This window comes from Eimeria acervulina, genomic scaffold (assembly GCF_000499425.1).
Source record: "Eimeria acervulina Houghton genomic scaffold, Eah_scaff71, whole genome shotgun sequence".
NCBI classification, from domain to species: domain Eukaryota; phylum Apicomplexa; class Conoidasida; order Eucoccidiorida; family Eimeriidae; genus Eimeria; species Eimeria acervulina.
Window position 1 is genome coordinate 50001 of NW_013547187.1, and position 14463 is coordinate 64463.

At 54.6% G+C, this 14463-nt stretch overlaps 3 protein-coding genes across 3 annotated transcripts; 2 read left to right on the plus strand and 1 right to left on the minus strand.

The window, feature by feature from the left end:
* Positions 1-676: 676 nt before the first annotated feature.
* Positions 677-2215, plus strand: EAH_00012690 (hypothetical protein, conserved; the record flags this gene model as incomplete). The annotated part of the gene is made up of 4 exons (XM_013391497.1): positions 677-791; positions 900-1346; positions 1604-1678; positions 2073-2215. The coding sequence occupies 4 exons, from the start codon at positions 677-679 to the stop codon at positions 2213-2215; spliced, it is 780 nt and encodes a 259-aa protein (XP_013246951.1).
* A 984-nt stretch (positions 2216-3199) lies between these two features.
* Positions 3200-4451, minus strand: EAH_00012700 (LSM domain-containing protein, putative; the record flags this gene model as incomplete). Its single annotated transcript, XM_013391498.1, has 4 exons — positions 3200-3277; positions 3471-3551; positions 3885-3970; positions 4427-4451. The coding sequence occupies 4 exons, from the start codon at positions 4449-4451 to the stop codon at positions 3200-3202; spliced, it is 270 nt and encodes an 89-aa protein (XP_013246952.1).
* A 782-nt stretch (positions 4452-5233) lies between these two features.
* Positions 5234-14022, plus strand: EAH_00012710 (Tyrosine kinase-like (TKL) protein, putative; the record flags this gene model as incomplete). The annotated part of the gene is made up of 20 exons (XM_013391499.1): positions 5234-5372; positions 5501-6498; positions 6620-6697; positions 7114-7418; positions 7687-8120; positions 8217-8764; positions 8913-9511; positions 9726-9792; positions 9897-9971; positions 10285-10371; positions 10541-10633; positions 10986-11081; positions 11323-11392; positions 11716-11797; positions 12140-12188; positions 12403-12768; positions 12954-13003; positions 13289-13335; positions 13458-13531; positions 13873-14022. 20 exons carry the CDS (start codon positions 5234-5236, stop codon positions 14020-14022), a joined length of 4407 nt encoding a protein of 1468 aa, XP_013246953.1.
* Positions 14023-14463: the final 441 nt, after the last annotated feature.

A 14463-nucleotide genomic window follows, 5' to 3' on the forward strand; every position in this document is an offset into this window, starting at 1 on the left:
CACAGCAGCAGCAGCAGCAGCAGCAGCAGCAGCAGCAGCAGCAGCAACAGCGGCAGCAGCAACAGCATCGGTCTTCTCCTGCTGCTCAAGCGCATGCGCTTAAGACTTTCCTAGTGTATAATCACCTATTCGGTGGGCGCCTGTGTCTGCTATCGACTTCTCTATTCCTTAAACCCTAAACCCTAAACCCTAAACCCTAAACCCTGAACCCCTTGTACCGCTGGGGGTCAGTCTGCACCACATCTCAACGCTGCAGCAACACAGCTGGAAGCTGCTACAACTCTACAGCAGCAGCTGCTGCAGCACTTCCTAGGCTGGCGGGCAGTAGCGTTGCTGCTGCTGCTGCTGCTGCTGCTGCTGTCAGCGCTGCGGGTGTACGTACACCTCATACACAGACCGCCTCCATCCCTTCAAAAAGACAGCACAACACATTCTCCGAGTACAGCCCTCGGCCTCGGGACCCTTCACACCCCTAAACCCTAAACCCTAAACCCTAGGGCCCAGGAAGCCAACGCCTGCGAGAGGTGGCCGAGGAGGGGTCGCGTGCTGACAGTGCAGCAGCATTCGCAGCAGCAGCAGCAGCAGCACGGACGCGTAGCAACTACAGCTACAAACGCAGCGGCCACCGCAGCAGCAGCAGCTGCTGCTACCGCAGAAGCAGCAGCAGCAAGCGACAATGACAGCAGCAGCAGTAGCAGCAAGTCGCTCCCTCTTCTTCCCGGGCATCGCCCCAGCGCTGCAGCGTCGTGTGCTGCAGCTGCCTCTCCCGCAAAAGGCAAAGGCCTTCATAAGTAAACCCTAAACCCTAAACCCTAAACCCTAGAGCTCATGATGGTGCTGCAACTGCCGACGCCTTGGGATCGGCTTCTGGGGAGCTGCTTTGCTGCTGCACAAAACAGGAGATGAGACCAGCAGCAGCAGCAACAGCAACACTAGCACCAGCAACAGCAGCACTAGCAGCAGCAGCAAGAGCAGCTACAGCAAGAGCAGCAACAGAAGCAGTAGTTACATCGGCAGCAGCAGTAGCTACAGCAGCAGCAATAACAGCAGCAGCAATAACAGCAGTACCTACAGCAGCAGCACTAACTACAGCAGCAGCAGCAGTAGCAGTAACAGCATCAGCAGCAGCAGTAGCTACCGCAACAGCAGCAGCAGCAGCAGCAGCAGCAGCAGCAGCAGCAGCAGCAGCAGCAGGAGTGTGTGGGTGTTGCTGCATGCAGGCCACCCTGCGGGTCCCTTTACAATTCATTTTTGGGCTCCAACATTAAAGTGGGGTATTTCAATTGCAAACATTATTGACATGTTCGACAAAGACATCTCTGGTGTCTCTCCAGCACAACAAACAGGTCTGCTGCTGCTGCTGCTGCTGCTGTTGCTGCTGATGCTGCTGCTGTTGCTGCTGCTGCTGTTGCTGCTGGCCCTGGTGCTCCTCTTTACTCGATGCTGCTCAAGCAGAAACTCTTGCTATGGCGTCGAGCTGCTGCTGCTGCTGCGCATTCAATCGTGCTGCCTCAGCAGGCGTTGCTGCTGCTGTTGCTGTTCCTGCTGCTGCTGCTGATGTTCTGCGTGCTGCTGCTGCTGCCTCGTGCGTTTGCTGCTGCAGCGGTAGCAGCAACAGGAATTATTTGGTCGCGGTATAGTATGGTCATTACCCCGAAGAACTGGAACCTCTTCAGCGGTAAACCCTAAACCCTAAACCCTAAACCCTAATCCCTTGGTAGCTGACCTGCAGCAGACGGTAATGCGTACACCCAAACAGCAAACATCGCTCCCTATGCAGCAAACCCTAGTAGTCACTCGTTAAACCCTAAACCCTAACTAGCATGGGCCAGCAAACCCTAAACCCTAAACAACAACCTAACCTAACCCCAAACGGCACACCCTAAACACTAAACATCAAACCCTAAACCCCAGGCGTTCATAAGCAGACATTCTGGGCTCTTAAGTGCGCAGACAGAACGGCGAAGAAGGACAGCAGCAGCTGCTGCTGCAGCTGCTGAGCAGCTGCAGCAGCTGCAGCTCGCTAGCCGGGGTCTAGGGTTTAGGGTTTGCTGAGAGTTGTGGTTTTGCAGTTAATTTGGCAATGGCAATAACCGGATGCATACAACTCGCTCGTATTGCTCTTAAAGATTCAGAGACAAGCAGCAGCAGCAGCAGCAGCAGCAGCAGCAGCAGCAGCAGCAGCAAAGGCAGCAACGCTACTGGTTCTGCATAAGGCCGAGACTTTGTTGTCAGTGTGCTAGCCAGAACAGCTGCAGCAGCAGGAAGAGAAGCCGGCATGTGCTGAAGAAGCAGCAGCAGCAACAGCAGCTGAGCGGCAGCGGGAACAGCAGCAGATGCCTCAGCAGCTACAAAACAGCAGCAGCAACAGCCTCAAACAACTACGCATTATAGGAAAAGAATTTGTTCGTTAGCTGCAGCTGAAGCAAAACTACACAAATGCAGTAAGCATTTGTGGGGTGTTTGGTTGTGGGGAGACGACCCCAACAAACTTGAGACGATCCCGGGGGACGTGCCCCCTCTGGGATCCGATCCCGATTTTGTTATCAACGATCCCAGCTCTGTAAACGATCCCACATATTAAGACGATCCCCGGTGTGTCCCCAGTGAGGAGATGATCCCCGGTGGGGAGACGATCACCAGTGGGGAGACGATCCCATCTGGGGAGACGATCCTAACTGGGGAGACGTTCCCATCTGGGGAGACGATCCCATCGGGGGAGACGATCCCATCTGGGGAGACGATCCCAACTGGGGATCGCCTTGTGGGTTATCTTTTTGTGTAGAGACAACCGGCACTGAGGGCCGCAGCCTTTACTGTCTCCCCCAGTAATTGGGGAGACAGCAGCATTTACTGTCTCCTTTGTTAATGAAGGAGACAGCAACATCTACGTACTACGGGGACAGCGTCTACTGTCTCCTTTGCTAATAAACGAGACAGCACAAGCACTTAAAGCCTCCTTTATTAATAAAAGAGACAGCACGCTATCTCCTTCATTAGTATAGACAGCAGAACAATATAGTATACTGTCTCCTCTATTAATAAAGGAGACAGCAGAAGAATATAATGTACTGTCTCCTTTATTAATAAAGGAGACAGTACATTGTATTCTTTACTGTCTCCTTTATTAATAAAGGAGACAGTACATTGTATTCTTTACTGTCTCCTCTATTAATAAAGGAGACAGCAAGAGGAGGGCTTAAGACTCCCCAAGAGGAGACAGAAGAACGACAGCATCGCCCCGTACAAATATCAGAGGCAGCTTCCTCACGGTTTTCTGGCGAACACCACAAACCCTAAACCCTAAACCCTAAACCCTCTTAGCCGCATTTCTAAACCCTCATTAACTGCACCGGGCCCGCTGCAGCTACCGCAGACTCCGACAACTTTTAGGGTTTCACTCGTGATGCATCTGTTCTCCTATTTGCTGCCTAGGGTTTAGTGTTTAGGGTTTAGGGTTTAGGGTTTACCGAGAGTTTGTTGTTCTCATCAACAACCGTCAGGGTCTCCTCCGCATTCGCCAGCACCAAATTCAGGTGAACGTCATAAGACTGAGAAACAAAACATCTCAACAAACAAGGGTTTAGGGTTTAAGGCGCTATGTGAGGGTTTAGGGTTTGAGGCGCTGTGTGAGGGTTTAGGGTTTACGGCGCTGTATGAGGGTTTAGGGTTTGCGGTGCTGTATGAGGGTTTAGAGTTCGGGGGGCTACACACGCAAAAGCACTCCCATAAACGCAATAATAGCAGCAGCAACAATAACAACAACAGCAGCAGCGGAAGCAGAAGAAGCAAAAGCAGCAGCAGCAGTAGAAGCAGCAGCAGCAGCAGCAGCAGTAGAAGCAGCAGCAGCAGCAGTAGAAGCAGCAGCAGCAGCAGCTTCATACGTGCAGAGTTCCTTTGAGCTGTCTCTCTCCTCTGCACTTCACGAAGACCCTCTCCTCCATCGAGAGGCGGGCGATATCCAAAGGCTCTGCAGCAGCAGCAGCAGCAGCACAGGCAGCAGCAGCAGCACAAGCAGCAACAGCAGCAGCAGGGGAAGTGGGAGCTAGTCCAGAGGTAGAAACGCAGATTCCTGCTGCAGCATGAATCTGTGGAGCCGCATGCATGTATCAGCCGCTGCAGCTGCTGCAGCAACAACTGCAGCAGGCCTTACTACAGAAGCAGCAGGCGCTGCTGCGGCATCGTCAGGGGATGAGGAGGCAGCAGCAACTCGAGGAAAGCCTGCTGCTGCTGCTGCTGCTTCTGTTGCTAAACTGCTAATACAGCTGCTTTTATTTGGGCTTAAGCCGCTGCTTCTGAGGCTACTTGTCTTCCTCTCGCTGCTGCTTCTGCTGCTGCTACATTTGCTGTTGCTGCTGAGGCAGCTGCCGCAGCAGCAGCTGCTGCATCTGCTGCTGCTGCTTCCGCTATAAACAGCAATTCATACCTTGCAGCATCTGTGCGTTCTTCATTTTGAAGAAGAGAAGACGCAGAGACCCAGAGGCGAGTTGATGGTTTAGGGCTTGGAGATGAGGGTTTAGGGTTTAGGGTTTAGGGTTTGGGGTTTGGACGCCGCAGTTTGCAGCCAATGTATAGGGAAGCGTGAATTGTTCCCTCAATGCAGCAACTCAATGCTGAGAACTAGCGAGCTAAGCGCTTGTGCTGCTGCTGCTGCTGCTGCTGCTGCTGTTGGTGTCATTGCATGCGCAGCTGAAGCCTTGGCTGTTGCAGCAGCAGCAGCTCTCTAGCGATAATATGTAGAAAAATAAGAGAGGAATATCTTTATCTGTCTAGAAACAGCAGCAACAATGCAAGTAGATAAGGACGAGTATTAGCAATAGCAGTAGCAGCAGCAGCAGCAGCAAGAGCAGCAGCAGCAGCCTGTCGGCTGCCCTCCTCATCAGCAAACTCTCAACCATAAGCACAACACCTAAACCCCCTAACTCTTCTCCTCAAACCCTCTTCCCTGTGTGTTTATATGCAAACCCTAAACCCTAAACCCTAAACCCGTAAAACGCACTCGAGCGCCTCCGCCGCACCGGACCCCCTCTGCCTCAATCGGGGCTCGACAGCAACAGCAGCAGCAGCTGCAGCAGATGCAGCAGCAGCTACTGCTGCCGTTGTTTTAGGGTGCAGCAGCACACTAAGGCCAGCTGCCCCAAGGCGACGTCGTCGCCCCAGCAGCTGCTGCAGCAGCTGCAGCGGCTGCAGCAGCAGCAGCAACTGCTGCTGCTGCTGCGCAGCAGGTAGGGAGATGCCACCCGAGGAGACAACTGCCGCTGTTGCTGCTGCTGCTACCAATCAGCAGCAGCAGCAGCAGCATGATGCGAAGTTCGTGCGGCTGCTGGCGGAGAAGGGCAAGGTAGACTTAGCTCTCGTCAACACCGTGACAGGTCCTAAACCCTAAACCCTAAACCCTAGATCCCTAAGCTCAGCTTTTGGGCGTCCCTTAAAAGCATTGATTGTTTAGGGTTTAGGGTTTAGGGTTTAGGGTTTAGGGTTTGCTTCTGTGTCCCTGCAGGAGATGCGTACCCGCCTACCGGCAATTTTCCTCTCCCTGCATCAGGAGACAACAGCAGCAGCAGCAGCAGCAGCAGCAGCAGCAGCTGGAAGGCTTATCCAATACTGCCCCCAGCATTTCGTGCTGCAGCAACACAAACCCTAAACATTTGCTTCCCGGGTGTGAATTGGGCAGGTGTATGTACAGCAGCAGCAGAGCAGCAAGCAGGAGGAGCAGAAGCAGCAGCAGCAGCTGCTGCTGCTGCAGAACTGGGGCGCGAATTCACCCGACGTGTTGCTGCTGCTGCTGATCCGGCAAGACACACGTGGATCCTCGTACACATGCAGCAGCAGCAGAAGCAACAACAACAGCAGCAGCAGCAGCAGCCGGTTGCTGCGGGCGCCGTTCATGAATCTGCTTGGTCTCCCTCTTCTTGCTCCTCGCGAGCAGCAGCAGCAGCAGCAGCAGCAACCCCTGATGCGGCAGCAGCAGCAAACCCCACTTGTTCCCTAACCACCCGCCAGGCTCTGTTCTTGCAGCAGTGGCGTTGCAATGTTGCTGCGCTGCTGGAGGCGCAGCGGCTGCCTGAAGAGCTGCAGCAGCAGTTGGCTGCCTCAGCAACAGCAGCAGCAGCAACAGCAGGAGCAGCAGCAGCTAAAGAAGCAGCAGCTAAGGCCTCTCCAGCTGCTGCTAGTGTTGCTGCTGCTGCACAGCTCCAGGCAGCAAGGCGGCGCCTAGCAACCCGCTACGCATTCCTTATAAAAGAACGTCAGCAGCACCAGCAGCAGCAGCACCAACAGCAGCAACAGCAACAGCAGCAACAGCAACATCAGCCGTGCCCCCCCAGCAGCAGCAACAGCCGCAGCAGCAGCAGCAGCAGCAGCAGCAGCAACAGCAGCAGCAGGACGCCTGAGGAGGCGCAGCTTGCTGGGTGGTATTGGCCGTCAACTCTGCAGCAGCAGCGAGAGACAGCAAAATCGCTCGATGCTGCACTTGCTCAGCAAATTAAAGCCCAAAGAGTGAATCTGCTGCTGCTGCTGTTGCTACTGCTGTTGCTGCTGCTGCTGCTGTGCTTACCGGTGCTGCTGCAGGCGCTGCCCTTGTGTCCTTTGCTGCTGTTTGCGTTTTTATTTGCTGCAGTTGCTGCAGCAGACTCCATATGGCGTGTGCATATGTGGGCAGGCCGAGTTGTTGTCTTCTGACTTCTCTTGCCGTATCGTATGCATGCTCTGTTGCTGTTGCTGTTGCTGCTGCTGCTGCTGCTGCTGCTACTGCTGCTGCTGCTGCTGCTGCTACTGCTGCTGCTGCAGGCTTCCCAACGCCTGCTTGCTTCAAGGACTCATAAATTACCCCGTCTTCTGTGGCGCCTTCTCGCGGAAGCCAAAGAGGTAGAAACAGCAAGAGCAGCAGCAGCAGCAATGGCAGCAGCAGCAGCAACGGCAGCAGCAAGAGCAACAGTTGCAACTGCTGCAGGTGCAGCCCTATAACAGCCAGAAGAGGGCGACGTGCAGCAGTAGCTGCCGCAGCAGTAGCAGAAAACTAGGTGAAGATGAATACGCTTCAGCGCTGAACCGCCGGCATTGCTGCTGCTGCTGCTGTTGCTGCTGCTGCTGCTGTTGCTGCTGCTGCTGCAGGTTGAGAGGCAGCAACGCATCGTGCTGTATGAGCAAAGCTCTCGGGTGTACGGACGGCGGGATGTCTTCGCCGATTGGAGTGGGGAGCACCACCGCATGCGTCGAGCGTTTCTGCTGCAGCTGCAGCAGCAGCAGCAGGTGCTGCAGCAGCAGCAGCAGCAGCAGGTAAAACAGCTGCAGCAGGAACTCGAGCGGTATCGCCTCAAAGCACAACAGAAGTCAGAGACAAACAGAGAAGACAGAAGGAGAATAGAGAAGCAGCAGAGCGAGCTGAGGGCTTTACAAAGAAGGCTTCATAAAAAGAGGTGCGCCGATACTGCTGCTGCTGCTGCAACTGCTGCTGCTGCTGCTGTTACGGGGTCAATTGCTGCTCTAGCGCAGGTGCTTGTATGCTATGCAGCTGCAGAGAGATAAGGACGGCAGCAAGATGGTGCTAGAGGAGCATTGCGGCGCCTGACTCTGCTGCAGCAGCAGCTGCCGCTTCTGCTTCTGCCGCTGCTGCTGCTGCTGCTGTATAGTTGCAGTTGCATCGTTTCCCGCTGCTGCTGCTTCTCATGTGTTACCTCTCTGCAGGCAGCAGCAGCAAAAGCGCCGTCTGCTGCTGCGGCACATCGGGCGGCAGGCTGCTGCGTTGTTGCTGCGCCAGCCAAGCCAGCAGCAGCAGCAGCAGCAGCAACAGCAACAGCAGCACCAGCAGCCGCATGTGCTGCAACAGAGACTCGAGCAGCAGCAGCAGGCCCTCGACGATGCCTTGGCGCTGCTCATAGAAACTCAGCAAGCCCTTGAGGACTCCGCCTCTTCATCGGATGCTGCTGCTGCTGCGCAGCAGCAGCAGCAAAAGCAGCAACGTCTGCAGCAGAAGCTGCAGCAGCAGCACAAGCAGCAACAAAGACACAGGCTCGCACGGCCAGACCAACATCAACAGCAGCACCTGCAGCAGCACGGAAAGCAGCATCATCTGAAACAGCTGCAGCAGCAGCAAAAAAAGATGCCTGCCAGCCTTGGAGGTGAGCCGCATATTGAGAAAGGCCTTCGTTGGGGTGCTGCTGCTGCTACTTAGGGTTTAGGGTTTAGGGTTTAGGGTTTAGGGTTGGTGCGCGCAGATGCACAAGCATCCTCCTGGGTCCCGCCGCTGAAGCGCCGCTGCAGCGCAGCACAAGACACGATGCAGCAGCACCAGCAGCAGCAACAGCAGCAGCAGCGCGAAGGAAAACTCATGAAGCACTCCGGATTAGCCGGAAGTGAAGGTGCTGCTGCATCAGCTGCAGCAGCAGCAGCTACTGCAGCAGCTGCTGCTGCAGACCGACATGCGCCAAGCACGATGCGCCTAATGATTAGACCCATGAGTGCTGCTGCTGCTGCTCCGCAGCAGCAACAGCAGCAACGACACCCGGAGAAGCAGCACCAACAGCAGCAGCAGCACCAGCAGCAGCAGCACCAGCAGCAGCAGCAACGAAGCACGGAAAATCCCCAGGCATTTGCTGAGGGTTGTGGCAGCCATAGAGATCGACCCCAGCAATTGCAGCAGCAGCAGCAGCAGCAGCAGCAACAGCTGCAGCAGCAACACCAGCAGCAACAGCAGATTTCATCACGGACAACAGCAGATTGTCCTCTGAAGCAAACCCTCGAGAGCACGAGCCTGATGATGGAAGTTCGTCTAAACCCTAAACCCTAAACCCTAAACCCTGGAACTGAGCGTTAAGCACTCCCCGCCCCCATCAAAGACTTGGCTGCATCTAGGCTATGTCGGCGCTGCCTTGCTGTTGCTTCTCTGCTGCTGATGTGCTGCTGCTGCTCAGGAGGAGCAGCCGCTTTGCTGCAGCAGCGGCAGCGAAAAGGGGCCACTGATGATGCACTCATCATCAGCTGCTGTTGCTGCTGCTGCAGCAGCAGGAGAGACAGCTCTTATGCAAGACAGTGCAGCAGACCCAGAAGGAAGCAGCTGCCCGGATAACCACATCCACTGCGACACAGCAGCAGCAGCAACAGGATCTGCTGCTGCTGCTGCTGCGAGCAGTGTAAACGGCACTGCAGCAGCAGCAAGCGATTCCTGGGATCGTCTCCACGGCAGCAGCAGCTGCAGCAAAAGCGACCTTGAGAGCGACAGCCAGAACAGCTGGAACGATAGCGGCAGCAACAGCAACAGCATGAGCAGCAGCAGCAGCAACGGGAGCAGCACCAGCAGCAACAGCAGCAGCAGAAGCTGGCGCAAGGGCTCTACTGGAGCGCCGCTGCACGCACAGGGGGAAAGGGCGGCAGCAGCAGCAGCAGCAGCAACAGGGACACCGGCAATAGGAAAATACTCAGCACTTCTCAGTGCTGCTGCTGCTGCTGCAGGCCTCAGTGCAGAGGCGCTGCAGCAGCTGTCTTGGCTCGATGAGAGACGCTCCGACAGAACGTAACCCTTACATCTAAATAAACCCTAAACCCTAAACCACAAACCCTACAAAACCCTTAACCATAAACAAAAGCCCTTTCGCAAGACCACAGTCGTCTATCTAATTATAAACGCATTTGTTTTCACCTATGTGACAAAAGGAAAGGAGGGTACATTAGGGTTTTGGGTTGAGGGTTTAGGGTTTAGGGTTTAGGGGTTAGGGTTTGTTGTGCAGGGTTGTTCCCCCTAGCCAAGATCCTTACCGAGACGGATCTCTCTTCACTGAGTGCTTGCATTTAGAGGTGGGCGGTTAGGGCTCTAAGGGGTTAATGCGTAGGGTTTAGGGTTTAGGGTTTAGGGTTTAGGATTTAGGGTTTAGGGTTTAGGGTACCCCTCTGCCTTGCAGACGTCACTCTTCGCGCTGCTCCGCTTGGCCAGCACCGACAGCCCCCCGCCAGACACGGTAGCGAATATTCTTCAAGTGCGTCGTAAACCCTAAACCCCAACCCTAAACCCTAAACCCTAACCCCTAAGCCCTTACCCCAAACCCTCATCATAAACCCTTTCCCGAGGCCGCAACCCTTGCAATGAACCCTATGCCCTAACCTTAAACTTTGACCATTACCCTATCACCATAAACCCTAGCCGATAAGGCGCGCATTAGAAGACTGAACAGAGGGCAGCGCAGCTGTTGTGCGGCTGATGGTGCTGCTGCTTCTACCTCTGTTGCTGCTGCTCGCTGTTGCTGCCCCTCACTGTTGCTGTTGTTGCTGCTGTTGCTGCTGCTGCTGCAGTTGAATCGACTGCTGCTGGAGGCCAAGCGGCAGCTGGATGCGGGTCGCTACCGCCTCCTCAAGCAGATGAAGCTCCTTTTGGCGGAGGTAAGCCTCTGTGGGCTGTTAAGGGTTTAGGGTTTAGGGTTTAGGGTTTGCGAGCAGTCCTTTAAGCTGTGAATTTTAGCGTACGATTTGTTGCTTTCGGGACCACGCACTAGCCGATTTAGCCCGAGAGTTTAGGGTTTAGGGTTTAGGGTTTAGGGTTTGATTGCAGTCCAACTCTCCCTTCAACAACTTCCACCAACTAAGGCGGGGCTATCGCCTTTTAAATATGCTGGGCCGAGGCGGTTTTGCAGAAGTCTGGGAGGTGATATAGAAACCCAAAACCCTCCAACGCTAAACCCTTAAGCCCTAAACCCTCAACAAACCCTTTCCCCGCAGGTTGTTTTGGGGGGTCCGAGTGTCTGAGTGCTTTCTTTCTGTCTCTTTATTTGTAGCCGGACTCTGTTTTATTGTCTCTGCAAGCTGATTCATGTCTCCTGTGTTTTTCTTTTACCTTAGCATTTCTTGTTGTGTAGGGTTTAGGGTTTAGGGTTTAGGGCTCACGGGTTAGAGTTTAACGCTCGTGAAGGAGAGTTTAGGATTTCGGATTTATGATTTTGCAGTGGGATAGGGTTTAGGGTTTAGGGTTTAGGGTTTAGGGTTTGTTGGGTGTTCAGGTGTTTGACCCGCTTACCTGCTCGGTGGCGGCAGCCAAGCTGCACGTGCTTTCTTCTGTAAAGAGAGAAAGAGAAAGATTAAAAATTGTTAAGCGCGTGCAGAACGAAATAGAAATACACAAAGACATCAGGCCCCACCCTCATGTATCCCAAACCCTAAACCCTAAACCCTAAACCCTCACGTAAAACCCTACGCATCCCGTTCAAACCTTATCAGCAAACCCAAATGCCTAACCAACCTGCATATCTAAACACTAAACACTACTCCCCCTTAACGGGTGTGTAAGGAGTTCTGGGGTTAGGGTTTAGGGTTTAGGGTTTAGGGTTTGCGCTTCAGATTGTGGAAATGAAGGCTTGCTTTGAGATGGGGAACGATGTTCTCGCCAGCATCCTACAGTTCTGCGAAGGTCCTAACCCTGTTCTCTAAACCCTAAACCCTAAACCCGAGTTACGCAGGCCAACGCCTCTAGAAGTGGAAGGCAGTTAGCGGGAAGCGGACAGCCTGCGCAGCAGCAGCTGCTGCTGCTGCACGAGTAGTAGCAGCAACAGGGACAGCAGGAGCAGCAGCACTAGCATTGTCAGCAGCAGCAGAGGTAGCAGCAGCAGCAGCAACATCAGAATTAGCAGCAGCAGCAGTAGCAGAAGTGGTAGTAGTAGTAGCAGCAGCAGCAGCACAAGTAGCAGCAGCAGCAGCAGCAGCAGCAGCGGGGTGTTGGTGTGCGATATGCAGGAGGTGACCTGGACCACTACTTGAAGATTTCGGGGCCTCTAGAGGAGCCTTTGGCGGCTCGCTGGGTCCGGCAGATTCTGCTGTAAGCCTCAGCAGCGCACCTGCCACCCTATTTGAACTAGCTACTTAACTGGCTAGCTAAAGCCGCCTGCTGCCTAACCACCTAGCTACCGCTTGCTGGGTAGCTAGCTGGTTAGCTAACTGGTTCGCTAGCTGGGTAGCTAGCTGGTTAGCTAACTGGTTCGCTAGCTGGGTAGCTAGCTGGATAGCTTGCTGGGTTGCTAGCTGAATAGTTTGTTGGGTAGTTAGCTGGGTAGCTAGCTAGATAGCTAGCTGGATAGCTAGTTGGCTAGTTAGATGGCTAGCTAGATAGTTGGATGGCTAGCTAACTCGGTGCGACTGCGTTCATGTGTGTGAACCCCAGGGCCCTGCATTACTTGAAGCACCAACCCAATGGCAGCATATACCACCTGGTGCGTCCTAAACCCTAAACCCTAAACCCTAGGATAAGGGTTTAGTAGGATCTGCTTTCCAGTGTCTCAAGTGCCAGCGTGGCGTCCCAGCTTCTCTGCTGCTGCATCTTTTGAGTCTCGATGCTGAGGTTTGGTGCATGCAAGCTGCATGCATGCATGCATGCATGCATGCATGCATGTGTCGATGCATGCGTTTTTGTTTGGGGCTGGACAGGACGTGAAGCCTGGAAACGTTTTGCTGCAAGAAGGAGACTGCAAGTTAGCAGACTTCGGGCTCAGCTGTTTCGTCCCTAAGGGAGAGACAAAACCCTTTACTGGGGGAGGGACCCTCTGGTACCAGCCCCCAGAGTGCCTGCTGCTGCAGCAGCAGCAACAGCAGCAGCAACAGCAACAGCAGCAGCAACAGCAGCAGCAGCAGCAGCAGCAAGTCCGACAGCAGCACAAGCAACACCAGCAACCCCCGCACATCGATGCCGCCCCTCAAGATCGACTGAAGAAAGAAACCTCTCCCAGGGACCAGCAGCAGCAGCAGCAACAACAACAGCAGCTGCTGCCTCTAGTGGTGCTAGCGGATGAGAAGGTTGGTTGCCGCTGCTGGCTCCCTTCATGTTGCAGTTGCGTAGCTGTTGCTGCAGCTGTTTGTCTTCATTTGCTGCGCTTCAGCAGGCATGCCATGAGTACTGCTAGGGCTGCTGCCTGCTGCTGCTGCTGTCTCTTGCTGCTGCTGCTGCTTACGATCGGCCCTTGCATTTGTTGTTGCTGCAGATCGACATATGGGCAGTGGGGTGTATCCTGTACGAAATGCTGTTTAACAAGTAAGTCCCCTTTGGGGTCCTGCAACAGCAGCAGCAGCAGCAGCACATGCTGCAGCAGCACAAGTAGCCACCACGCCGACAGTCGTTGCAGCAGCAACAGCAACAGTTCACTCTGCCGCCGGTTTCATGCATGTTGAGGCGGCTTAGCTCCAGTTACTGCTTTTGCTGCAGCTGCAGCACCAACTTGCAGCAACAGCAGCAGAAGCAGCAGCAGCAACAGCAGCAGCAACAGCAGCAGCAGCAGCAACAGCCGCAGCATTGGTGGGTATATGTGTGCTGTTGCAGGCGACCCTTCTGCCGCGGACTTCCCCCCGGCCATGCCGACCCTTCAGGTGGGATGTGCATGGCTGCTGCAGGACCTGAGTGGCTGCTGCTGCTGCTGTTGCTGCTGCCGTTATTGCTGCTGTGGCTGCTGCTATTGCTAGCAGTTGATTGTTTGTGTCTGTCGCTGCAGCGCACATCATCGCCAACGCTAAGGAAGGTCTGATTGTTCCCAACGGGCCCCGCAAGATCTCAGATGCAGCAGAGGTGAGCGAAGACCTGCAGGAACAGCGGCTGCTGCTGCTGCTGCTGCTGCAGTAGCTACCGGTCTGCTGCAGTAGATACGGCTGCAACTGCTGCATGCAGTCGCAAGCGTCCGTATGGATAGGTGGGGTCGCGAGGCAGCAGCAACAGCAGCACCTGCTGGGGTTGCGGTTGTTGCTGCTTTTGTTGTTGCTGCTTTTGTCGTTGCTGCTGCTGGTGCTGTTGCTGCTGTTGGTTGCTACTGATTCTTGGGTGCATTTTGGCTTTTGGCGTTTCATCTGGCGGCCCTGCTGCTGTCGCATCTGCTGCTGCTGCTTTTGCTGCTGCTGCTGTTGCTGGTGCAGGATATGCTGCGGCGTTTGCTTGCGTACGACCCTCGGGAGCGGCTGTCTTTAGAAGAAGCCTTAGCACATCCTTTCTTACAGCGGCCCCCAGCAGGCGCTGAGCTTGCCGATAGAATAGAGGAGACAATTCGGGCTCTTGAAAAGCAATAAGCAGCAGAATGCTGCTGCTGCTGCGTTCTGCTGCACCTCTGTTGGTGGCTCTTGCTGCTGCTGCAGCAGCCTGCTGCTGCATACACAGCACGTGGAGAGCAGACTCTGGAGAAGCCATTAGCGGCAGAATGCGGCTTCCGCTGCTGCTGCTGCGGTTGCACCTCTGTTGGCTGGTGCTGCTGCAGCAACAGCAATTGGGCATTGCTGCTGCAGCAATAGCAATTGGGCATTGCTGCTGCAGCAACAATGCCCAATTGCTGCTGCAGCAACAGCGATTGGGGAAGAGAAAATTCTTGCACTGGAAAAACTGCAAGCAGCAGAATGCAGCAGCAGCTGCTGCATTCTGCTGCGCCTTTGCTAGCTGTTGCTGCTGCAGCAACACCGCAGACGCAGCGGGTGATGCATGTCCTTATGCTGTTGCGTCTGCTGCTGCTGGAGAAT